The 24549-nt window shown below is 42.5% G+C and overlaps 2 protein-coding genes and 1 long non-coding RNA gene across 3 annotated transcripts in view; 2 read left to right on the top strand and 1 right to left on the bottom strand.

Annotated features, from left to right (window-relative positions):
- Window positions 1-10386, top strand: part of LOC111852691 (follistatin-related protein 1) — a 30077-nt gene extending 19691 nt beyond the window's left edge. The window contains exons 3-11 of the mRNA XM_023828867.2: window positions 148-252; window positions 749-878; window positions 1788-1820; window positions 2311-2441; window positions 5403-5521; window positions 6010-6122; window positions 6540-6650; window positions 7456-7556; window positions 8084-10386. Coding sequence (XP_023684635.1) covers window positions 148-252; window positions 749-878; window positions 1788-1820; window positions 2311-2441; window positions 5403-5521; window positions 6010-6122; window positions 6540-6650; window positions 7456-7556; window positions 8084-8125 — 885 coding nt within the window. The 3' untranslated portion in view covers window positions 8126-10386. The remainder of the gene's footprint in view (window positions 1-147; window positions 253-748; window positions 879-1787; window positions 1821-2310; window positions 2442-5402; window positions 5522-6009; window positions 6123-6539; window positions 6651-7455; window positions 7557-8083) is intronic.
- LOC140578868 (uncharacterized) lies at window positions 7486-10976 on the bottom strand. Its single transcript, XR_011983153.1, has 3 exons — window positions 10808-10976; window positions 10390-10485; window positions 7486-7607 (listed from the first exon to the last, which is right to left on the bottom strand). It is a non-coding gene; the product is annotated as an uncharacterized lncRNA (long non-coding RNA).
- An 81-nt stretch (window positions 10977-11057) lies between these two features.
- On the top strand, window positions 11058-17730 carry LOC111852690 (leucine-rich repeat-containing protein 58). The gene is made up of 4 exons (XM_023828866.2): window positions 11058-12086; window positions 15079-15207; window positions 15774-16051; window positions 16154-17730. Exons 1-4 carry the CDS (start codon window positions 11632-11634, stop codon window positions 16345-16347), a joined length of 1056 nt encoding a protein of 351 aa, XP_023684634.1. The 5' UTR covers window positions 11058-11631; the 3' UTR covers window positions 16348-17730.
- The last annotated feature ends 6819 nt before the right edge of the window (window positions 17731-24549 follow it).

A 24549-nucleotide genomic window follows, 5' to 3' on the forward strand; every position in this document is an offset into this window, starting at 1 on the left:
GGGAGACGTCCAGGGTCCCTATGAATCAGAGCCCGGGCATATTTACAATTCGCCCGTAAAACCTCCAGGACAGAGTGGGGGCTGCCTCATAAACAAGCAGTGCTTGGTTTCCCTTTGTCTCATGTGCCAATCTCCCGTCGATGCCAGGAGGAGGCGAAGAGCAAGTCGCAGGTGTGTGCCAACGTGTTCTGCGGGGCGGGCAGAGAGTGCGCCATGACGGAAAAGGGGGAGCCGACCTGTCTGTGCATCGAGGTGAGACAGGCCACATGCTAGAAGAAGCACGCCGGGGGCACCTGCACCTGCACGAGCACGAGCACGAGCACGACTACTGTACCAAATACCCCAAAATCTCCCCCCTCTTCCCCCTTGCTCTGGGTGGGCAGATTTAATATTTGGGGATCTGGGAGGGTGGGGGTAGCATCCCATATTTCTTCAAATTGAAAGTGGCAACACGAAGAGGTGTGGCAAGATGGGTGGTTTGTGGACAGGCAGGATAATGTGGTGGGAGCTTGGGGGGTGGGGGTGGGGGGTGGGGGCCAAGCAGCCTCCTAGAGACCAGCCACACACCTCCCTAACCTATTAATCCCATAACATCAAAGTCGCATTTTAAGTCTTGCATCATTTAACTGGATTAGAGTCAGGCTACCAATGAAAAGGGCAGCGGGACATTGAAAAGAGAGCGACCGGCTTTTGGGGTCCTGGGGCGAGACGGGGCGCGTGTTTATTTTTCTGCCGTGTCGTCTTGCAGCAATGCAAGCCGCACAAGCGCTCCGTGTGCGGGAGCAACGGGAAGACCTACCGCAACCACTGCGAGCTGCACCGCGACGCCTGCCTCACCGGCCTGAAGATCCAGGTGGCCCATGATGGACATTGCAAAGGTGAGGTGGAGCTGGGCATGGTGCAGTGCATGATGGGAAGGGGGGGAAAATGGGGTGCAGCACATGGGGCGGGGTTGGGGTTCGATTTCTGCATCGACACGTCTGCTGGTCATACTTTGAGTTCCAAAACCTGGAGACACCAAGCTGCCCGTCTGTAGCCATCTCCGTCTGAACACCAGGTAGGATATTAATGGAACCATTATGGGTTAGGGTCAAACCAGCATCCCTCCTGACCGCTGTGCAGATTAAAAGCCCTGTTGTTCCACATAGCTATACAACAAACAACCTTATTTTTATCACTGTTCTTACTTCTTGGAGAGATAGCGTCATGAAGAACCCGGCATTATTCCAGTCCTCTTACAGTATCTGGCTTCAGTCTCAGTTAATTTAGCACCTTTTCCCTGGATGTATCCAAACACTCCCCTGTCAATGTTCCTTCTGTTGTGTTATTTTCCTCCCTTGTATTTAAAATATTTCACTTTTATACTGTAGTTTGCTTAAACATAGACAACATTGATCCTCATTTCTCCCTATTTTCCTTCATGCGCGTACGGTGCTGATTAGGTGTTTTCTTTTGAAAAAGCATACAGATATTTGCTGGGAGGTTTTGCAGTGGTATGTTGATATCATGTGACCAATTCTTGCTCAGACTGCTTCACACCTGTTATAAAGAGGTCCCTGTTTCAAGCAGTATCTCTCTATGAGGGCAAACGGTGACCTCATACGATTAAGCTATAAACCCCGTTGCTGCCAAATATCCTTTGAAACGGGCAGAGTCCCAAGATCAGCAGGATGTGTCTCTAGCTTTGTGCAGTGGTTGCTAGGTTCTTGGCATAATAGGAAAACTTGATCAGTTGCTGCTTTTCACAAGTGAGAAGCTAATTTCTTTGTCTCTACTCCTCATTTCAGAGAAGAAAACGGACAAGGCTGTTGCCAATCCAAGTAAGTATACAAAATTCAATAATATAACGCTGTACCACATAGGACAATATGTGCTTTTGTTTGTGTGATTGTCACTTATAATAGACCAACTGTCAACTGTCATATCGGATACTGTAGGCCGTTATCATACATTTAATGTGCCATGTATGAATTGTTTTTTATTATATTGGGTCTAGAGCAGAATCTTCTGAAGTTTACACAGTGACCTTTTACATATTTATACATGAATTTTCTGTCAGAGTAGATAAGCTTTAGAGCTCAGAGACCAAGTGGAAAGTTTTTAGTGCCACAAGAATGACAAAGCAGATGTTGAGGTAAACAATGACACGGCATGATATTACAGCAGTTCAGGGTCACTGCCTGTTGGGCAAGTTGAATGTTCTCGCCCTCGACTCCCTGCAATCAGCCTGTGGCCCAAACTGTCACCTACCACCAAACCCGGCCCCGTCTGCGTAACTGTGGTTTTGTGCTTCCTCCCCCCTCCACACAGTCGCGTGTTACGCAGGCGATCGCAACGAACTGCGCAGCCGCATCATCGAGTGGCTGCAGATGGAGGTGGTCCCAGATGGATGGTTCTCTAAGGGCTCCAACTTCTCTGACATCTTGCTCAAGTATTTCAAGGTGGGCACGACACGTGAGGGGCGGTTGTGTGACAAGGTGATCTTTGGCTTCAGATCAGTTAGTGAGGCTGCTGCTGTGCAGTATGGCAAAGGTCATTAACGTCGCTAATGTGGCTGCAAATCAAAATACGTGTTCAGCCTTATAAAACCCGGCATCCTCATTGACCTTTTGATAAAGGCAATCCAGTTAAAGGCAATGAGGAGCATTGGGATGTACTTTGGCATCTTAAATGAAACAAAAACAAGAGGAACAAGGGAGAACTAGGATGCTCTTCCCACAACAATAAGGAAAGAGGCAGACTAGTTCCCAGACTAGGCTAATAAAATTGTAGCACTAACTGTAACGCTAACAAAAATCACAACATACCAAGTATGATTAGCAAAAGAGCAATCAATCCCTATGAGCTAGATTCAGGATTGGCCATTTGAATGTTGCTTATCCAGCCTTTTCCCATTCTTAAGGACTGGAGGCAATAAACACACTTCACACTGATGACTGTAGACCAATCAGAAGAAACTCTTGCTTTGACTGAAACCTGCTGCGGCAAATAGGAAGATTTCCTTGTGGCACAGATTCATTAGCTTTACTTTCTGGGAAGCAAACTAGCCCCAGTTCCTCAAATTGTTGCGTTGCTCTGTTTCATCTAAAGGCTTAGAATTTCCTAAATCTATACTGAAATTTTTATGTGAGGGCAGTCAGAGACAGGGCTCAGTGAGCGTCCGTCATTCTCAGTGACCCCCTACCAAGGAGAAGGACGCTCCTAGTTTGTGTCTTAATGTTCATAAAATTCTCATGAATGACATTCCTCTATAGTCAACCGCATTTGTGGCACCTACCCAGACATGAGCCCAAGAAGGTGTTTTAATTGTGTAAAGAAATAAGGCCTTTATTAAATCTGGTGACATAATATTAGAGGACACTGGGGAAAGTTATCGAACAGGGTCAGTTGTTCATCGGAATACAGTAATTTTTACTGCATAACTTCAATTCCCCAACTGATGTTTAGCAAACTACTACAGCTGTACTTTGAAAGGTAAAAATGATTTTTCTGTCATTTTTCTGCATCTTATAAAAAGGAAAATAGTTCCACAATTGTCCCTAGGCTCCCTAACATTATTCACCAAATTCTGTCCATTATACATATATGGAGGCAAATTTAATGTAGTGCTGTATGCCGTACTAGTAAATATAGTATCTCACAGCATACATGGTAATATAGTAAAGACGGTTGTCAGGAGAAGTGAGGAGGCAGGAATGGGAATGTTTGGCAGCCGCCTGAGTGGTGTGGGGTGGCTCAGGGCCCCAGCGTGCAGCCCCACTGGGCTGTCCACCTGCAGGCGCTGGCTAATCAGCGTCCCCCCGCTTGCCAGTGTGTCTTAGCACTGGGGTCAGCGCTGGCCCCACACCAGCTCCGGCTGCTTCCCAGGCAACGCGTGTCTGGAGCGCTAATCTCCACTGTCGCCACGAGTGGCTTAGCGCTGAATTACACCGTGATAAACGGGCCCTTTCCTTCTTGTGATGGACGATGTATTCAAAAAGCAAATGAATTTTGTGATACGACTCATCAGATTTCTGCGGAGCCCTTCTCATGGCATAAAGATAAAAGTCATATATATGTCATGGGCACATTTTATTAATTCGTTCCCACGATATATTAAATCGTGGACATGTTTTCCAACAAAGCCTGCTTACTGTCTAATGGATCACTTTCATTTAGGCCACAGACATCAGCATCTGCTGGTACGGACAGAGATAATTTAATTGAGTTTAACCGACCAGTCCCGTATCTTATGGTATTGTCCTGTATTTGAAAATGATGCCATGTCCCGCTTTGAACCGACACAGGGTGTGATTTGTCTAGTATTTGCAGTTCATGCCCTCCCAGGCATATTTTGTATTTTATCATGAAGGAAGTCCTGTATTTCTTCAGATTGGAAGTGGCAGCCCTAGGTTGGAATGACTTATATACACATTCTTAAAAGCAAAAGGAGTTGTTATTAGCAAGAGGCACTTATGTCGAATGCTGAGAATCAGGACCCTTCACTGAACTAATTCATTCGCTAGTTTTAGTTAAACCGTAGCCTCATTTTATTTAAATAATTTAATCGTGGGGCACATTTTATTAATTTGTTCCCTCATTTTACTTAAATTGTGGCCACGTTTTATTAATCTATTCCCATGATATATTAAAACATGACCATGATACATAGAATTTTTATCAGTATGCCACCAGAGGGGCTCCACAGATTACAATAACAAAGGTTTTTCTTTCTGTTTATCGAATACCTAAACAGAAATTGTAGTAAATATGAATTGCAGAAGTACTTGGATGCTGTCAGGCACTTCAGAGTCTTCAGAGAGCTTCAGAGTCTATGAAAAATAAATAAGATCCTTTCAAAATAGTCCTCAAAACTAGATTCCCAGTGTCTTTTGATGTCTTTCAGAAGCTTGTGTCATAGATGTGCGCATTCTCCGGTTCCTTGTAAAGTGCTCCTAAAGGAGCTTCTCCCCAAGGAGAAGTGAAATCCCCCATAATAAAACCCTTCCTGTTGCCAGGCTATTATCTCCATTCCAAATTTCCAAGCTTTCTAAAAAGTAAAGAATGGAACCCGTTTCCCCCTGGATCTGCCCGTTTTGTTCTGTTCGCTCTGTTGCACACAGTGTAGCGTTTTTGATGGCTGTGTCACTAAGCAGCTCAGGTCTTTTTTTGTATGAACAGTTAGCTATTCAGATACGTGCAGGATTGAGCTTGTTCAAAGCTCTGGCACATGCAGCTCTGATCCCTATCAAGACTCCTGCAGCCTGTCTGGATCTCATTCAGGGGAAGAGAATGACATACACTGGGAGGTAAACATGTTGGGATTGGCAGGTTTATTTATTTTGTTTGTTCGTTCATCACCCCCCCCCCCCTGCCCCCCCACCGCCAATAATAACATTTTATGATCTGTGTGTCACCGGCAGAGTTATGATAACGGAGACTCAAAGCTCGACTCTTCCGAGTTCCTGAAGTTCATCCAGCACAACGAGTCCGCTGTCAACATCACCTCCTACGCTGATGAGGAGAGTAATCGCCTTCTCAGGTGACCTGCTGTGACCTAGCTTGGATTGACCCAGTTTTTCTTATCCTTCTTTTGTTTTCACTCAGTGCCCAGTGGATCCCGGAAGTCCTGACATATAAAATAAAACTGTAAATGCACATGGTGACTGAGATCGCCAAATCTATACCAACAATACACAAAGGACTCAGAATAAAGAGTACTTACAGTCTGACTCCCATTGACTTGTATGACTGACTCACTTAGACTTGAGACTTTCTCCCCACAAAATTTATTTATAATAACAGTTATTTTAAGATCAGGAGTGCGTGCAAACCCCTAAAATAGCCATGATGGTGATGTCTACTTCACCCCTTTTGGGCTTGTTTGCCCTTCAGCGGTTTGACGTTCCAAATTTGAGGTCTGGTGGGACGGGGCACTGTGAATGTTCAGTTGTGTCTCCATGGTTGGGCTGCCAGGGCGAAGCTTCCTCTGTCATATGTATGGACTATCTGTGCTCATTGTTCCCCCAGGAGCATGTGTGTGGATGCGCTCATTGAATTCTCCGACGAAAACGCAGACTGGAAGCTGAGCTTCGATGAGTTCCTCAATTGCCTGAAGCCAGGTTTCAATCCCCAGGAGAAGAGTAAGCACTCAGGGTTCTGGGTAACGTAGTCACTCGGATCCTCTATAGCGGTGTTTCCCAATCCGGTCCTTGGGAACCCACAGACAGTCCACGTTTTTGCTTCCTCCCAGCAAAAACATGGACTATCTGGCAGGGAGCTTGGAGGGAGCAAAAACATGGACTATCTGGCAGGGAGCTTGGAGGGAGCAAAAACATGGACCAACTGTGGGTCCCCTAGGACTGGATTGGGAAACACTGCTCTATAGCTACTAACACATGTGGTGTAGTTGGTGAGCTGTGCCGTCAGACCAATGATACAGGGGGCAGACGCACATCTAATTATGTATATGGAAGTTTCCGGTTTTAAAAGAGACATACCAAGCTAAACAAGAGAGATTGCTCATTCAAAATCCCTCAACACCCTCCCTCCACCTACAGAGTGCGCCCTGGAAGATGAGACGTACGAGGACGGAGCAGAGACCCAGGTCGAGTGCAACCGCTGCGTGTGTGCTTGTGGAAACTGGGTCTGCACCGCCATGACTTGTGAGGGTAAGACAGCAGTTTCTCCTCCGTTGCTGCCCATCTCATTATGTGTTACAGACTGCTTGCTGTTTGTTTGTGATTGTCAGCGGACAATGTGAATTGGACTTAAATTTCAAGGACCTACAAGGGCTGAAAGTACTTCTTTCCAGACAATTAGACACTGTGAAATGAAGAGCTGGATCAGTCCTCTATAGGCTATAAAATAAAGAATAAAGTAGGGCTGTCACTATGTATTATATAAGTAATCAAGTAATCTACCGATTAATCTGATGTTTTGTCCGGTAATGATTTAAATATAATATAATATAATATAATATAATATAATATAATAGAATAGAATAGAATAGAATAGAATAGAATAGAATAGAATATATACATTGCAACTTGTGCAAGGCAGGAACCAACCACACATTGCAGGGTGCACTCACACATACGGTCAATTTACTCCAATTCACTTAAGTTTAATGTTTTTGGACAGTATAAGTAAATTGGTTCTTATATACTGTATCGTGTACAATGACGTGGCGAAGCGATGGGGTAACCTTTGTTTTAGCAATGTTTTCTTTTAGGCTTACAGGAATCACAAGAATCAAAATGTGAAGAACTTCCTCACAAATGATGCTTTTGCTCTTTATATGGACCCTTCGTCCTGCATGTGCTGTCTGCCTTCCTCCATATTACTGAGTAATTGAGAAGGAAAATTTTATCCGTTTTTAGTAATCGAGTAATTGAGTTATTCGAGTAATCATGACAGTTCTCAGAAAAACAGAACCATTATGTGCCCTTTGATCGTCTGCACTGGTACTTACAGGAAAGGACAACAAGCAGGTCCTCGATGACACTGAAGTGACTGATCACCAGATGACAGAGGAGGAATGGAGTCAGCGTGTGGCTGAACTCAACAAGCACCAGGTTAGTTGGAGTTCTCAGAAACGACACCCAAGCTCACCAGAGGTCAGAGACCTAGAGAGAATTCAATACCTTTTCTAATGCTCAAAATGTATCATGAAATACACATTTTAATCTTGAAACAATTGTTCAAGCTCATGTTTAAATGCAGTCAAATGTATTTCACTTTTGCCCTCTGATGTAAGCTCACTAGTTTACAAAATATATTCCAGGTCAATTTCAGATTTTGAATTTAATCCAAACAAATGGTTACCAGGTGCTATTTACCATGGCTGCATTTCAGTTATAATAAACAAACAGAAAATTATTTGCAGGAAATATTTTAAAATGGCTTTTAGGGGAATATCAATAGAAATCTCTGGCCATACATACTTCTCAAATCAGTCAAAACCAGCCTATCCTGAGTTTTATTATATATTACTGCTGCTTTTCTTTATCCTCTGTGGGGTCCTGGCTGTGCGATATGTCATAAATTGTCTTATTGGCCCACAAATTGCTTGATTTCTCAAAGCTACACCTGTTTTTTGCAGGAAACTGTTGAGAAGATGAAGGCAAGCACAAAGGATGTCTAAACAGGATGGGCGGAAGGAACAGCTGGAGTACAACCTTCCAGTCACTCCTCACTGAGACTCTTATCAGGCTATAGCTTGAGAATTTGTACTGTTGCAAAAAAACATCATTGTCAATTGTTACTTTTTTTTCTTACGTGATCATGTAGAATACTACGGTTCTGGATAAAATATATATATACTGTTTTGTTTGTGTTTGCTGTTTGTTAGAAGTTGTAGTGATCCGTATTGCATTTTACCTTAAGCTCCTTACAAACCTTGGGAGAAGAGCTAAATCATTTTACTATGGGAGTTTTTTTCACACTGATAGTAGAGGTAGAAGAATTTCTAGGGAGCCAAGAACCAGTGGTAGAGTTGAAGGACTTTCTTTATCTGCATATCCTTGCTATTTTTCCATACACTGATCCCAGAACAGTGTTATTAAGAATTTTTAGCTGATATTATTTATCTGCTTTAAAGGGTTTTTTTTTTTTTTTTTTTTGCATAAACTGATCTCGGAGCAGCATCGAGAAATTATATTTAATTTTGCAGCCGGCCGAGAACACCTAACGCAAAAGCTGCTGATGAAAGCGAGACTTTTGATAAATTTCTGCTATTTTACAGTGCTGCCATTCCAGACGCCTGGCCAATTTACGATGTCAGGTGACGATGCCAAAAGTCAATGAATGAGGTCGCTTCAACCACTAACCTCTGATTTCGGCAATAAAATTCTATGCCCTGGCAAGAATAGCTACAGCATATCGATGAGGATTGAAGTGAGCGTCCCGGATTGGCCTGAGGCGCTGATACTCATCGGTATAAAACTCTTTGACATTTTGCTATCTGATAATGCGCAGTTTGGGTTAGTGCACAATGGCTGCACGTGCATGGCTTTCTGATAAGGTCCCATGCAAATAAAACCAATCCTGAAAGTCGTGATTGAAAGCTTGACCTATATTTCCAGGCCAGAGACAGTTTTACAGTTGCTATAAAAATGAATATAGAAAATATATGTGTATAACAATATTATGACACTTTTCTTATATGGCTTGTTATTCTTTAGTCGCACTTTGGCTTATTCTGTATGAGTGACACTTTTTTTAAAAGCTGACCCAGAGATGTCAGGGGGAGTGGATGCGACACCACACACGTGTCTTTGCCTCGCCATGGTGTAACTCACCATACGACTATTTGTAATGGTGATCTATTTAATGCTTTGGCAGCATTACTCTGTAGTGGTGGATGTTTACTTTTATTTGCTACGAACTGTATCGCCAATCTTAAAACACATGCGTAGAAGTTGTCGGCTATGCTTTAAAAACTTTATGAGTCATATTCTTATACCTAAGCCAATATCTAGCATTGGAGATACTGCTTTTTTGATAAATATGCATACTTCCTTCACGTGTCGTGCATAACTGCAGATCATATAACTGCTTAAAACTCCTAAATGCACTGTAGTGGATTAATGATGCATTTGTGCAATTTGCTTAAGTAAAAGTGTAGTTGTACTGGCCTAATTCATATTATTGCGGTTCATGCACCAGTGGTACTGGATTTCCGCTGTTTTACTAGACTTGTCTTTTTGGTGCTGGTTTTAAACATGATGTTTCTACTGGACATCTTTGGCACATAAGCATTTTAAGTATGAAATCAGTGTGTCACATTTGTACTGTTATTTTTTTAGGGATTACAGTAAAAGGTCAAATAGATATTAGCGATAAGCACCAAATATATTAGTAGTGAATGACGATATTGATACCAAAGTTGGATGTAAGGTGATGTTTAATGTCTCCAGGTAAACCATTACTCTGGACCCAGCAACTACGTAATACCTTAGCTTTCAAAAATCAATCCTAAAGATAAGGATATCTGTGTATGTTCTGTAGCTTAGAGGCATTTTTAAATTATATAACTAGTTTTTGTTTCTCCATAATCACACTAATGGCTTTTGCAACATATGGTTATTAGTGCCTTAAAAATCCTAACCGTTCGATCTACAGAAGTGATGGTCGACTCCTCACCCAGCAGTGAAGATTGACTACAGTTAGAAATAGCACAAATATATTTGCCAGTTTTGTGTATTTTTTAGTTGATTTAGTCTATGTTCTTTTCAGGTATGTATGTGTGTACATATGTGTATGAATGTCTTTCATTGTTATGTGAAGATTACGTTAAACCATTTTGTATTCTTAAAAAGGTTATTGCGACCTGATCATTCAGTGTTTTTTAAAAATACTTGAGGTATACCGTAGATTCCAATAAACAAAATGAATTCAAATTAATACCTTTTTCCTGAGTATGTTGCATATACCTTGGGTTATTCCCTGTCTTGCACCCATTGCTTTCGGGATAGGCTCCGCCCAACCAAGTAAACTGTAGGCCTATGGAAGATGAATGGATGTCACATACATTGTTACATAAACATAAAATGAAATATATGCATCCCAGCAGATGCAATGTGCAGATGTGATAGATTGTATCCCCCAGCCTGGTGCCCAGTGTTTCTGGTATAAGTTAAAAGCTCAACACTACCCTGCACACAATAAGCATTTATGGGAGATGGATGGATGGATGGCCAAGTACATTTTTTTTCCAGATCTCTAAGGTACAGGTCTAAGTTGGTAACATGGTTGCTTCACATCACCAGGCATGAGGCTTCAGGTCCCTCCCACACATTGGGTTTCTTGCAATCCTTGCACATACCTCAGTCTTCTACTGCAGCCCAAATATATCCATAAATTGTCCATACATGCCCTGTTCATCCCAGGGTGTCCCCTGCCTAGTGTTCCTTGTCATCTGGGATTGATTCCAGGCTCTCTAATATAATGAAGTGATCTTAAGCCCAAGCTTTGCAAAGATGCAAGACTCTGCCTTGGTGTCAGTCCGGATTATCATCTGAGGCCATGTGATCTAGAGTAACGTCACATGTGCTCCGGGTTGCGTAATGCGTTAGTAAGCGACGTAGAAGTGCGCTGCTATTTCAACAAGTACCTGCACTCACACGGGTGGGTGAACTTTAGACTCACCTCCAGCACTGTCATTGGACGTCGAGGATTTCCTTTCCTTATGACATATATTCGACTTTAACTAACGGCGATATAAGGGAGACAGATCAGACAGTAAATAAAAAGTCTTGGGGCGGAGCAGCGTAACAGTGTCGCCCCGGAACACGACGCATGGATAAAGGTGGACTGTGCCGGAGCTTTTTCGCACTTTCTTAAGTTGCTTCTGGAGACTTAACCAAGGAAGCTAGCAGAGTTATAACTATTGTTATATATATACTTTTTTTTGCATCCTGACGAGTCTACTCGTCGGAGTGTGTGAGTGAGATTTTGAGTTTAAAAATTAGAAGGATTTTTAAATTATTATTTTGGGAAGAATTTTTTATGCATATTGAAATGCACATCCCTTTTCTTTAGTCATTTGCAAGATAAATGCAATCGGTGACGATATAACTTGGCCTGTGATTTAAAAAGGAAAGCAGTTGTGGGTTGTTTTTAGTGTTTTTGAAGTTTGTCACACTGAAAATGGAAGCTTTTGTGAACCAGACCAGCGAGGAGAGCGTCTTAGACATGTCTCGTCTGAATCTGGACACCTTGGATCTGGAGAGCTTGAGTGCGGAGCGGAGGAGGGAGACCAGGCGTCTGGACCTGTCTTTTAACCAGATGGTGGCGCTGCCCGGCTCGCTGTGGCTTTTCTCGAACCTGAGCTTCCTCGACATCAGCAGCAACGGGCTCGCGATCATATCCGAGGAGATCACCCGCCTCAGCAAGCTGCGGACACTGATCGCAAAGAACAACCGGCTAGACGTGCTGTCTCTGCCCAAGGACTTCGGCTCTCTGCCGATCGAGTCGCTGAACTTCAGCGGCAACAGGTTCGAAGAGCTGCCTTCCCAGTTCTTGAAGCTGCGCCGGCTGCGCTCCCTCTCAGTGGGGGGCAACAGGCTCAGATCTATCCCGACCGAAATAGAAAACCTAACCAGGTATGACGGAGGACGATAACATCTAATCACACTGAGAAAATGCAGTGATTGAAACCACCCGCTGGATCTTCTGCCCACTGCATGGTGTGTCCAGTGTTTCAAAACTAGGCTGCATATTGATTTACTGTAATTAGTTTCATTAAGTTTTAAACGGTGTCCACATACAGTAGCACGCTGCGACATTTAGTTCTGTAATAATTGGAGCCTTGTAAAAGAATGATCTTAGGTTAATTTTGTTTTATTTGTTTAGAGTTAGAAGGTTTGTGATTTCGAATTCAGCTAATTTTTCTAGGTGTACGTGCTTTAAACGTATATAATATTTAAAGATGCGTCTAAATATGATTCCCTGGGGAAAATCGATCCTCTCCAGAGTTGAATTAAAATGGCAAAAATCATGTTCATGATGGGAGTCTTTAAATGTGTTGGTTTGACAAAGCAAAAACACAAGCATTGCAATCAAGCATGATTCATCATGTTTCTAAACAGTGTAGTACACATCTTCGAAATTTATGACTTCTTTACCTCAGCCAAGTTGACCAAAAGTTCTGCATTGTTGTCTTCAGAATGTGTGGCACCACACCTCAGACAACACACCCCGCCTCTTGATTGAACTTTTTGCTAATTAAAGTTAGGAAACAATGATATTGTATTTGGTCTATAAAACATCGCAAGGTATGTACATCACTGTGATTGGGGTCACAAAGTGCGGAGTGACATTGAGGGCACTGCAACCGGCCTCGTCCAGGTTTCTATAAGGTCACTGAGAATGCTAATCTTCCAAGGTGACACATTTGACTCGACAGTTTGTAGCCAGTGCAAATTAAATGTTATTACACCCAGAGGGTTGGGGTTGTTTCAGCATTTTTCTCTCTTTTTTCCTTGCATTTACATTTTACATTAATTTTTATTTAGCAAATGCTTTTGTCCAAACAGACGTACAAGTGAGTGTAAGTGTAGCCAGGCTGAGCTTCCAGTGAATGACCAGGTACAAGTGTAAGCGGCACTGGAGCAGCACTGGAGCGGCACTGGAGCAGGAGCTACACAGCTTCTAACAAAGCAAGACGATAATAAGGCAATTCAATGATGAGAAGTGCAACACTGAGAACATTCAGAGAACACAGAGAGACATCAGACTAGAGGAATTCCTGGAACAGATGGGTGCTTCACAGTGGTTGTCGTTCAAAGAAATTTCAGTCTAAGTGTGCCTTAATTTTGATGTATTGCACATTCCTCCTGTTAACTACCTCTGTCATCCTGCATGTATTTTAACGTAGCTTAATTCAGTAATACGACGGGCTTTGGTTACACTGGTGTGTTTTGAATGTTGTGGCCCCTTGGTCTCACAGAGACAGGGGCAAAGCCCGCCCAAATATCGAGGTCTAGAATCCTCTGTGTAGCTGATGAATGATTTCCTTGTCATCGTCGTTCCTTTTTCTGCTGATGGTTTGCTTGGCCTTTCATGTCCCCCCCCCCCCCTGTTCCTGGCCTCCCCAGACTCCCCCATTGTCCGCTTTTCCTTCACCACCCGCAGAGTAGGCATATCGCTGAATGGGGAAGTGTCTCAACTTGGCAATGAACCCTGTACTTATGGAGGCCTCATGCATCAATCTTTTTTGTTAACTGGAATTTAAGTGCGAAGCCACTTTACATGTGTTTTTTACATGGATGGATGGATGGTCAAATTGAGTTCTTGTGTAGTATAAATGTAATAATTGTTTAAGTTCTAGTGGAATACGGCACAGTCACTCATCTGTCATGAATCTAGCTCATTCTGAGGGATTGCCTGGTGTTCCCAATCCAACTCAGAGATATATTCCCTCCGGTGTGTCTTGGGTGCGTCCTGGGGTCTGCTCCTAGTGGGATGTGCAAGGAACAGCTCCCTTGGAAGCTGAGCAGATGGTATCTTTATGTGGTGCCCTAACCAGCTACACAACCTGCAGAGCATGATACAGAATGTAGATCTATTAGAAGAATTTATTTAAGTGATATGAGTAAATCGCACAGAAATCTTGTTTAAGGTAGATAATCAACATGTGTGGATATCTTTGGCAGGGCAATACTTCAGTTGGCAGGAGAAGACTGGAGTTAGTGAAGGGCATACCTCTGTGGGCTTTCTTTTGCATTGCCTGTTGGTCTGTGGCTGTAGACTTTAGGGGTCATAGTATGGTGTGGTGAAGAGATAAAGGGGCATTTTGTAAATCCAAGCTTGGGCCCTTGCACTCGTAGTGTGATTCAGGCTGGACTGCTGGGTTCTGCTATCTTTTAGTGTCATAAACATTCTTATGTGACTTAGAAAGGATGTATTGCTTCTGTGTTAACAGCTAACTCAACATAAACACTTTGGGTTTAGCTGAGTTTGCAGCCAGCTGTGATTGGCTTATTGCAAAACATCCACTGTATGTAAATTAGGAAATCTTTAGTCTCCTATGATGATTTTTTTTTTCCAAAGACGCTCAACCATTGGATGAAGTGATAGAGAAGGACACTGTAATCACAGTTTTTGCAGTCAATCGTTGAGTTTAGGTGTCTTTTGTTCCTGAGGCTCTTATCCCTTTGAATTACGAGATTTCAGCCTAAAAGAAGGGATCTCCAAATGAAAGCAGACCAGATGTAGGAACCCTGACCCTAAATACATGATGTCATTGGTGACTAGAACTAGGGACTGGGAGGGTGAGGTGGGGGAGGATCTTTAATATTTCCTGTGTGAATTGGGAGAGCTTGAGTGTGGAGCGGGTCATTGGTCCTTCATTGGTCATTCATGTTCCTGGTCATTCCTGTCATGGTACTGCATAGGAAATTCCTTGTTTTTTCAGACCAGAGCTTAAAAATTGACCATATACACTTTTTTCCACAACTCTTGGGAAAGAGCTTCCTGTCTTACTGTAATTTCCTGTGAGTGTAATGCTGTGCTATTTGAAATGAAATTTGTTCCAGTATTATTCTCTAGTCATGGTCCTCATTGGGCTTTTTTTTTTCGTTTTCCGTCTTTCAGTCTAGAGTTTCTGTACCTGGGGGGGAACCTCATCTCTACCATCCCCCCCGAGCTCGCCAAACTGCCCTGCCTCAGCTATCTGGTTTTGTGTGACAACCGCATCCAGAGTGTCCCTCCACAGCTCTCCAGGTAACTTACTGCGCAGTAAATGCTGCCGTAGTCAAGTCACAGTGTCTTTGTCGTCATCCTCCGCTACGTGATCCAGCGGTCGCATGCTGAGATGAAATTACCATCTTGTTGGTCATCGTGCAAGAAACTATGACAAACAGAATATAAATATGAAAGACACTTAAACACAATCTGACAATTTAAACACGACATACTGAGACTCGGATATAAGACACAGATCTAAAAATACAATAAAAAATACAATTTAAAATAGTTAAAAGTGCAGTTGGGCAATGAGTTGAATTGACAGGAATGTTACTATTGAATATTGTTATTGAGAATGTGCAGCTTTATATTTTTGTAGACTAATAATAATCTATACTAATATGGCATAAGGTGAATGTATGGTTTAATATTAATAAATTTACTGGAACCATTTGTTTGTACTGTTATCTCTACTGAGTGTTTCAGGTCAAGCTTCTGGTCATTTTAGGGTCATCGCCTGGGCTTGTTAGTCCATCGCCTGACATTTGGAAAGAGGCATGTCTCATTCTGCCCTCCTGTCCCCATCTTGTCCTCCTGGCCAGGCTCCATTCCTTGCGTTCCCTGAGCCTGCACAACAACCTGCTGACCTATTTGCCTCGTGAGATCCTGAGCCTGGTCCACCTCCAGGAGCTCAGCCTGCGCGGCAACCCGCTGGTGGTGCGCTTCATCAGGGATATGACCTATGACCCCCCCTCGCTGCTGGAGCTGGCCGGGCGCTCTGTCAAATCCCGAAACCTGCGATACTCACCCCGAGACTTGCCTGTCCACCTGGTCAACTACCTGGACATGGCAAGCAAGTGTCCAAACCCCAAGTGTGCAGGTAAAGGAGTCCAACCTCTTATGTCTGTCTGCGTCTCCTTGTGTCTGTCTGTGTTTTATCACATCCATCCCCTCTTCTCCTGCTCCTTTCTGCCATCCCCAGGCGTGTACTTTGACTCCTGCGTCCGCCACATCAAATTCGTGGACTTCTGCGGAAAGTACCGGCTGCCCCTCATGCACTACCTGTGCTCCCCCGAGTGCTCGTCCCCCTGCAGCTCGGCTGCCCAGAGCGACGCTGACTCTGAGGATGAGAACAGCGTGCCGGCTGACAGGCTGCAGAGGGTGCTTCTGGGATAGGTTCCGGAACCTCCTATTACTACCCAGATTGCACTCAAGAAGAAAAAAAACTTAAATGATCTGGCAGACTATCTAAGAGAACAATCTGCAACTGTATAGTGGCCTCTTGGTGGCCAGCGACAGACTGAACTAACACAGCCTCCTCTAGAACCCCAAAATGGGGGGATGTTGTTCTTAGGCGCAAGACTTTTTTTTCTAAATCAGCCTTTGGAACGAACATTAGCAAATTCACCTTGACAGGTACATTGAAGCTCAGAGATGGACAGAGCGATTATTTCCAGTCACTGGTGGTTACAACCTTGCAGAATTTAATTTGCATTCATTTGCAACACACAGTTGGGGTAAAACCCCTAGTGGTTTGTCTAAGAGCCCTTCAGTTTTACTGGTGGGTGTGCACCTAGATGGTGCAGCTTTTCAGAATTTAAACATGAAAAAGGTAAATGAGTGACTGAAGACAATGTCACTTGACATTTATATAAACAACTTCTTTTTTTTGCCTTTGAAATGATGTATGTGCTTGATTTTAGTCAGGTTATGGCGAAATCTTTGTCAGATAAATGGAATTACTGGATTTTCCTGTATTTGTGGGATTACTCTGGGATTTCAGACCCCAGAAGCTCAGACCTGGTGCTATTTCAGTCTTTTTTTTTCTCTCTGAGCCTCTGTCTATGAGCCAGTGATGTGATGGTTTCATTTCTACAGGTAACTGTTTAACTGCCCTGTTTTTCCAAATGTGGCAGCTCACGGTGCAAAGGTCATCAATCCAAGCCAGCCTCTTTCTTTATAACCATTATGCTGGTGCTTCTGCATAGAAAGCCAATAACGGTCTTACGCCATTGTTACATAAGCAAATGCAACCCGGGATCAAAGACAAACACGTTTTCTTTCATTGTGCTTTGAAATAAATCGAGGAGATGTGGTAGGCAGATGTTTTTGTGTGAACTAATGACACGTTCATTTAGTTCTGTTACAAAGCCAGCTGACCCTCGTCTTTCTGTCCGTTTTCAAGAACCTGGAGGAAACACAGATAGCAAGATGAAGAAGAAATGTCAAATTAGCACCAAAATTTTGTCTTCTCCATTTTTATTTTTCATTTATTGTTGTACTTCAGTTGATTTGTTTTTTGTTCAAAAGGTAATAATACTCTTCGGGACAGTGCTGTTTCTTTCTGAAGTCAATGTGTTGATATGACGCTTTTATCTGTTTTCAGATATGCATGATTGATCTTAGCATTGGGAATTGTTTAACACACATTTTAACGGCACATAATTTTTCATTTGTTTCATGCATGAAAAACATTTTCGGTAACATCACGGGGAATACAGTCTCATCATTGCTAAAATGGAGAAGAATTGAATTAAAGGAATGCTGGTGATGAGTTTACCTGTGTGAATTTATTTCTTTGTGATATCGATATAGCTTCAATGGACTGTAGCTTCAGCGTGTGGCTTGGTGGGCTTAGACGCTGTGGTCAGAATGTTGTTTGTTCTAGCCTGGCTTTGGCACATCTGTGGGTCCTTGGGCAAGACCCTTAAGCCCCAGCTCTGTGGGTGCCGCTACAGACAGCAAGTTGGGGGAAGTGTAAAAATTTCCCCCCAATGAAGTATCTGTTGCTGTTAGTATTGTTATTATTATTAGTCAAAGAGTAACAGAAAAAAATTATTACTGTAGATAGCCTGATGTCCCCCTGATCGTCATTCATGTCTTTTTTCCACATTTTACTGACTCTCCTTTAATTAATGATGTTCTAATCGGGTAGTAAAGTAATAATACTGATAATTTTAATGAGGTAACACATTCTGTAGTACTAACAAGCTGGAAAATAAGGAGAGGGATCATGTGTTGGAATGGACTGCTGTTGGTGAGAACATCTGCAGTAGCTTGATCAGGGATGTCTAAAACGATTTTGTTTTCAGTGAGTCATACATGACTTGCTCCGCTTTTCGATGTGTAGTTAAAGTACAGTTATGGTCAGGCGCGGAGTAGAACTCATTTTCAGCCCAGGAGTTTTGTGCCCAAGACCAACCCATTTTGTCGTTGTTGTGGGCAAAAAGGTAAAAAGAAAAATTGTGCACTTTTTATTAAAGAGTCTGCACTTTTCAGCCCTGCCTGGTCTCATTCTACCATCCATCGTTTGAGAAACTTCCAGTGATTAGCAATAGCAAGCGATTAGTTATGGCACTTTTGCGACCGTGCACTGCATTCAATCAAAAAACGAAAAATGCAGAAAGCCTCGTATTTTGTTTGGTTACTTATGGGTAAGGTTAGGGCTGGGTAGGGGTTAAGGTCGTTATGTTCAGAGTTTTCTGCATAGAAATGATTTACAAATCTGTGTGTGTGTGTGTGTGTGTGTGTGCATGCATGAGAAAACATTGTAAAGGATTATTGTAGGACTGCACTTGTAAATCCATTCCAACTTGTAAATTTAACTAGTTTCTGACCGGCTCAATTTTTAACTTGTCAAATTAGTTTCTGACCAGCACAGCAGATAAGCGCCCCCCCCCCCCCCACCATTTCCCCGGGTCTCCAGACTGAGCACACCGGGCCTGGTTAAGGTCGACAGTTTCTATCTCTGCGTCATTTCAGCTTTCCACACAGGCACACGTGCTTCATAGGTTTTTGGCCCTAGGATGAAACCTATCAATGATAATGTCTCTAGGTGCTTCAGACTGTTCCTTGACCCATGTTGGGCAATGTTATTCACAGCAGGGAGAAAGTATTGCTCTTTGGGGTTCAAATTATTCTTTAGAACAGTCATGTTGTCAGCTCTCAGTATCTTGTGTTCTGACACTATTATGGGACCCACGACTTGACAGGAAAATTAGCTTAGTGTAAATGGGGAACCGCTGAACCTTTAGTTTGAGGAATTCGACACTTGAGGCTGTCGAGTGCTTATTGCCAAATGAATTCACATCAATGGTCAACGGACAACTCATCAGACCATGTTGCATTTTTTCACTCACTGGTATTTCTGAATCTGTTTTGATGCACTCAGCAAATCTGCTCTCCAGTCATGCAGCTGCTATACGACACTCTTCACGATACTCTGCATTGTTGAGATATAAACAGTAACGTTGTACATTATACAGCTGATTCCGCTAGTTAGCCAGCTGCTGTTGAGAACAAATTTCGAGTTTGTATCTGACACATTTGCATATCAACATCATTACATCATGCAGACAGAATACAAAGCACCTCCTTTTCACCTCAAAACAAAAGGCCCCGTGTATTTCCATTTAGGCTGCCTTTTTAGACGCTGTTTTGTTACACAACATTAAGGGTCCTTTATTCTCTAGAAAGTTCTTCCAAACAATGCTGACAAAATCCATTTCTGCTTCTCTTTCTCCTTTTTTCTCGCCTGAGCAGGGAACCGAAGGCTTTGATAGGTTTGAGAGACAGATATTTTCCCCCTGGTTTGTTCTTTGGCTCGATTGACCTTTGTTCCAATGCTTTTCACCTCTGTAGAGCTCTCTATGCCTGAATTGGACTTCCCACTGTCACACAGTAGAACTTCCTCCAGGTCTACTGAATACTGTTCACTGTCTGCTGACTGAATTCTTTCTCTGAGCATTCTGGCTATCTTGACAAACACATAATGTGTAAACGTGGGTTGGCAGCTCGACTGGGTGGTATGTGTGTGTGTGTGTGTGTGTGTGTGTGTGTGGGGTGGGGGGGGGGGGGGGGTTGGAGATGTGCTACTATTCAGTACACAAACTTGTTATGAAAAATAACAACACCCTCTACAGTCATGATAGTAGTCTGATAAGTTCCCTGTACTTGGAATTCAAGTTCTTAGCACAGATTGTGAATTCCTAAAAAGCCCCCCCCCCCCCAATTAGATTAACAGAGCAGTTACATAATGCGCAGTGGAGGAGAAGACATGGAAGTTAGCAGCTATTTGATAAAGCTATTCCCTAATTATAATTTTTATAGTTCTTCATGAGGCATTTATAAAGTTAAAACAATTTGAAATGAGACAGTGAAAAGTTTTGGTCAAACAGATTTCATGTCATGGAATTAACTGCAAGGACGTCCCTTAGCCAGGCAGAGGATCGATTTATGGAGACCCTTCCAGATCGATGGTGGACCACTGGGCCAGAAAGGTTATCTTTACCACCCATAAACAAATATATTCGACTTAGATCTTCACCTACGTTAATGATGGGTATACAATCCCAAAACGTCTACATAAAAACAACATTAAGCTGACTAATCAAAAAGCTTAGAATGACAATCGTGTTAACATGCAACAAAGCAGCAATGTGATGTCATAATTTTCTCTAATTTGACAAGTTCTCAGCAGAGTCCAACCTTCTGCCAATTTGTTATTCTCAAAGGAAGAAAATGGTTCCCTATATTGTTTTTTGTTCCTATTCTCCCCCCGAACTCATTACGAATGCAGTCACCGTGCCAGCATTCATGCGTGTCCTGCCTGCCACTTCAAGAAAATTGCACCTCCTGTGATAGCATAGAGCCGCATGAGGATTGTGTTACCGCTGCTGCGTGATTGCCAGAGGGGTGCTATAGTCCTGTCAGCTGAAAACTAAGACACACGTGCAAAAAATAAAAAATAAAGAAATGAAGATCCTAGTGCAGGGTTTACCCAAGAGTAAGACAGAATTAACAAAGGATGAGTGGAAAGCCACCCAAAATGAAGATTAAGTTCTATTACAGAAACATTACCATGGACATTAATTTTATCATATTTATTATACTGAGATGAATGTTTGGAAGGAGGACCACTTACAGCTGGACACTTGATATGATTTGACACCAAATTCCTAACTGAAAAAGGTAATCTACTCTTACTCTACTCTTTAATGTGCTCAGATTTTAATTGATAGTTATTGCTATCTCTGTAAATTATTTTTTACCATTAAAATGCCCCTTCTTAAGTTTCTGCTGGGATAATAAAACCAGAATTTTTGAATCTGAATTACATTGAGTGTTCCCTCTCCGTCGAGAAAAGGCCGATACATGTTTCAAGCGATAGAGTGACATAAAATTCCGTACAGAGCAGCAAGTCCTATAGGGACTGCAGCAAGTGCAGGAATTGATTATAGCAACAAAGGCACTAAGCTCATCTTCACCACAGTAAAACTAGAGAGCAAAAGTCAGCGGCCATAATACTGCTGGCACAAGGCAGAGACTTTATTCTGGGCAGCATGACCGCCCTGAATACTCGCAGACACCCTGCCTTGGCATGGTCTCTGCATGACACAGGGGAAACTTATCAGAGCAAGAATACAACCCTTATTACACCGTGGCCCTCTGGCTAATGTATATTGCATCTTGTTTGTGGGATTTGCCAGCTTAGCTGATATTTTTTTTTACAGCAGCATTTGGCAGACGCCCTTATCCAGAGCGACTTACATAAGTGCTTTAAGACTCTACAATGAATTTTTCCCGATACTACCTCAATAATACCAAGGCTATGAATACCATCGATCTAATACTCTGTTGGGAAAGTGCGTTTTTATTATTTTTTATTTTTTATTTTTTTATAAAAGGAAAAAAACAGAGTATAATGCCAGAAGTGTTAATTCAGGTATTTCTGGAAAAGGTGTGTTTTAAGTCGTCTTTTGAAGACATTCAGTGACTCAGCTGTTCGGACATCTAGGGGTGATCAGCTCGGTACCGCGGAGCCCTTCTGTCTCTCTGTACCGTCAGGGACGTCACCCGGGGGAGTCAAAGTTCCCCCTCCTGATGCGGTCAGCGCTGTGTTTGCGCTCTGCTAGGGCCCCAGTCATGTATCATCACTGTCACTTCAGATACTGCTGACTTTGGTGCTGACGTTGCCCCTTTCGCCACATCAACTCTGCTGCTTGTGAACTGAAATATATAATTAAAATGGGTGCTTTTGGGTATTGGGCAGATAACAGGCTCTTGTTCACTGCATTGGGGTAACTGTGTTGTAAAAGGCACTATATAAAAATGAACTGAATTTAATTAAACTGAATAACTGAGAGCAAAAGCAGTCAAAATGGGCATTAGTCAGCTTGGTTTAGTCATATCTGAAATGTTCAGATAAACAGCAATAAACGTCTTCTTAATTCTATCCATCTATCCATCCATCTATCCATTTTCAGAAACGGCTTATCCTATTCAGGGTTGTGAGGGTCTGGAGCCCATCCCAGAGGCTACAGGCTCAGTATACTTAATTAAAAAGAGAAATTAAGACAAAAAACAACCATGACACCAAAACAAGTAAGAGTTTCTACTCTATGTGTCGCTCTATGGTAATGGTAACTGCACTAAATATCGTGGTTATTTTTTTTTGTCTTTAGGAACTACTTTGGTTGTTGGTTTTGTCTGCGCATTTATGGACAATAGAATTTTTTATCGCATGCAATAGTTGACAAAACATATCTTAATTTCCTTTGTCGATGAGCTTCTTGTGATAAGATAGTAAACAAGGTGAATGAGTTCGCGGACCTTGTTTCTGTAACTGTGACGGGTCCAAGTCCTGCTGGGTTTATTGTAGTGCAGCGATTCTCTACCCATGGGTCGGTACCCAAAACTAGCGAACACTCGACCAATCCAAGAAGCCAAACCGGCAAAATTCACTGGCACATCCAATCAGATTTGTGCAATAGGCGTTGATTGGCATAAACTGCAGAGTGCACTGTGCGCTTGAGCATAGTGTTAATTTAAACTTATACTTAATATAGGGTCGTTACTGAGTTGGCATGGTAAAAAATAGGTTGTGGTACAGAAAAGGTTACAGACCGCTGTTGTAGTGTGTGATTTGTTCCTTGCAAAGCCTTACTTGGGTAGATAGCCAGTTCAGCTTACCTGGGCCCAAATTTGTCCTTCCAGCTTTACTCTGAGATGTGACTTTAGGATGGGCACCAGAAAAAGGTCTCCCCAAAATGACACAGTGAAGTGATGGTGGCTGGCCAATTTAAGTCACCATGCAAAGATTTGTCATTGAGAACGGGAGATAGGGAAAGGTTTTTGGTTTACTGTGTGTTGGTTTTTATTAGCCTGGTTGCAAGTATTTTTAAGGAACCCTCATGTTTTTCATTGCCCTTTTATAATAACATAAATAGCCCAGACTCTATGATAACAGTGAGTTCTAGGACTGTTGGAAAACACTTCTTTCCATACTCATTATTAGAATAAGCCTGTCCCTGTCTGGACATTTTAGATGGTGGACTGAACTAACCTAGCAATGGGTCTCTCAGAATTGTAGCTGGTCAAATAGCACCTTATGTTCCCTTGTGAAATATTAATTCTGTTGCAACATGAGTCTGGATGCACTACACCTGCTTCAAAGTAAACCTGATCCTGATCATTATGATGGATTAGAGATTACTTTCTGCACAGTGGGCAAGATAAATAACAGACTCTGTATCCACACCGGGGTAAATGGAGGATAGAATGGAACAATGGGTGTGGATCCGGCTACAGTAATGGAAAAGGACATTCCTTTCTGGTGGAAACGCAATAGTTAGCGTTGCTGTATAATTAAAGCATGAGTCCCCTGAGCATTTGCGGGTTAAGCTGACATAATGTTTCTGCATATCTGTTCTTGTGAACATTGCTCAGTCCACTGAACGGACTTCAACTCCATCCGAAGTACTGCAGTTTGTTACTGGTAATAGCAAACACTGCCATCTACTGGTCCATGGACGTACTGTGTTAATCACGCAGGACAGAAACAGGAATTCCGGGCCTAAATAAAACTTGTGCTCTGCAGGGACTTCCATACCTACAGAAAAGGATATCTGCCACGTCACTCATTTTTATGCTTGTATCCGATTAATCGCACATTACCCATAATTCATTTGAAATGAATACTTCCCTCTCCTCCCTTCACTGAAGTGCATTTTTGAGTTAACAATTGGCGGACGGAAATAACTCCGTCTTCTTTCTCATAGCGGGTTTCCCTGGATTAGTAAAGTCAGTAGACACCTCTCTGACTCTGGGTGAGAAATTTTGAACGCACAAGAAACATTTCACCGGCTGCCCTTTCGGAAAGATGTCTGAGGATGTGTTGGCGCAGCTGCAACGCATATGAGTAAAAAGCCAACACCCTCAGAAAACACAGAATATGTTTCCCCTCTTTGTTAATGCCGTAATGTGGCTGGGTTTAGAAAAAAATACATTTATTTTTGTTTCCAGCAACAATGGACGGTGAGGTCTGATAATGAGTTGTTTTGACGATATGGATTTGCGGATCAACAAACACCTAGTTTG

The sequence above is a fragment of the Paramormyrops kingsleyae genome, chromosome 16 (genome assembly GCF_048594095.1).
Source record: "Paramormyrops kingsleyae isolate MSU_618 chromosome 16, PKINGS_0.4, whole genome shotgun sequence".
Taxonomy (NCBI): Eukaryota; Metazoa; Chordata; class Actinopteri; order Osteoglossiformes; family Mormyridae; genus Paramormyrops; species Paramormyrops kingsleyae.

Coding starts and splice junctions, on each gene's coding strand:
- LOC111852690 (XM_023828866.2), top strand. CDS start 11,632: ATGGAAGCTTTTGTGAACCAGACCAGCGAGGAGAGCGTCTTAGACATG. Junction 12,087..15,078: donor GAAATAGAAAACCTAACCAG/GTATGACGGAGG, acceptor TCCGTCTTTCAG/TCTAGAGTTTCTGTACCTGG. Junction 15,208..15,773: donor GTCCCTCCACAGCTCTCCAG/GTAACTTACTGC, acceptor CCTCCTGGCCAG/GCTCCATTCCTTGCGTTCCC.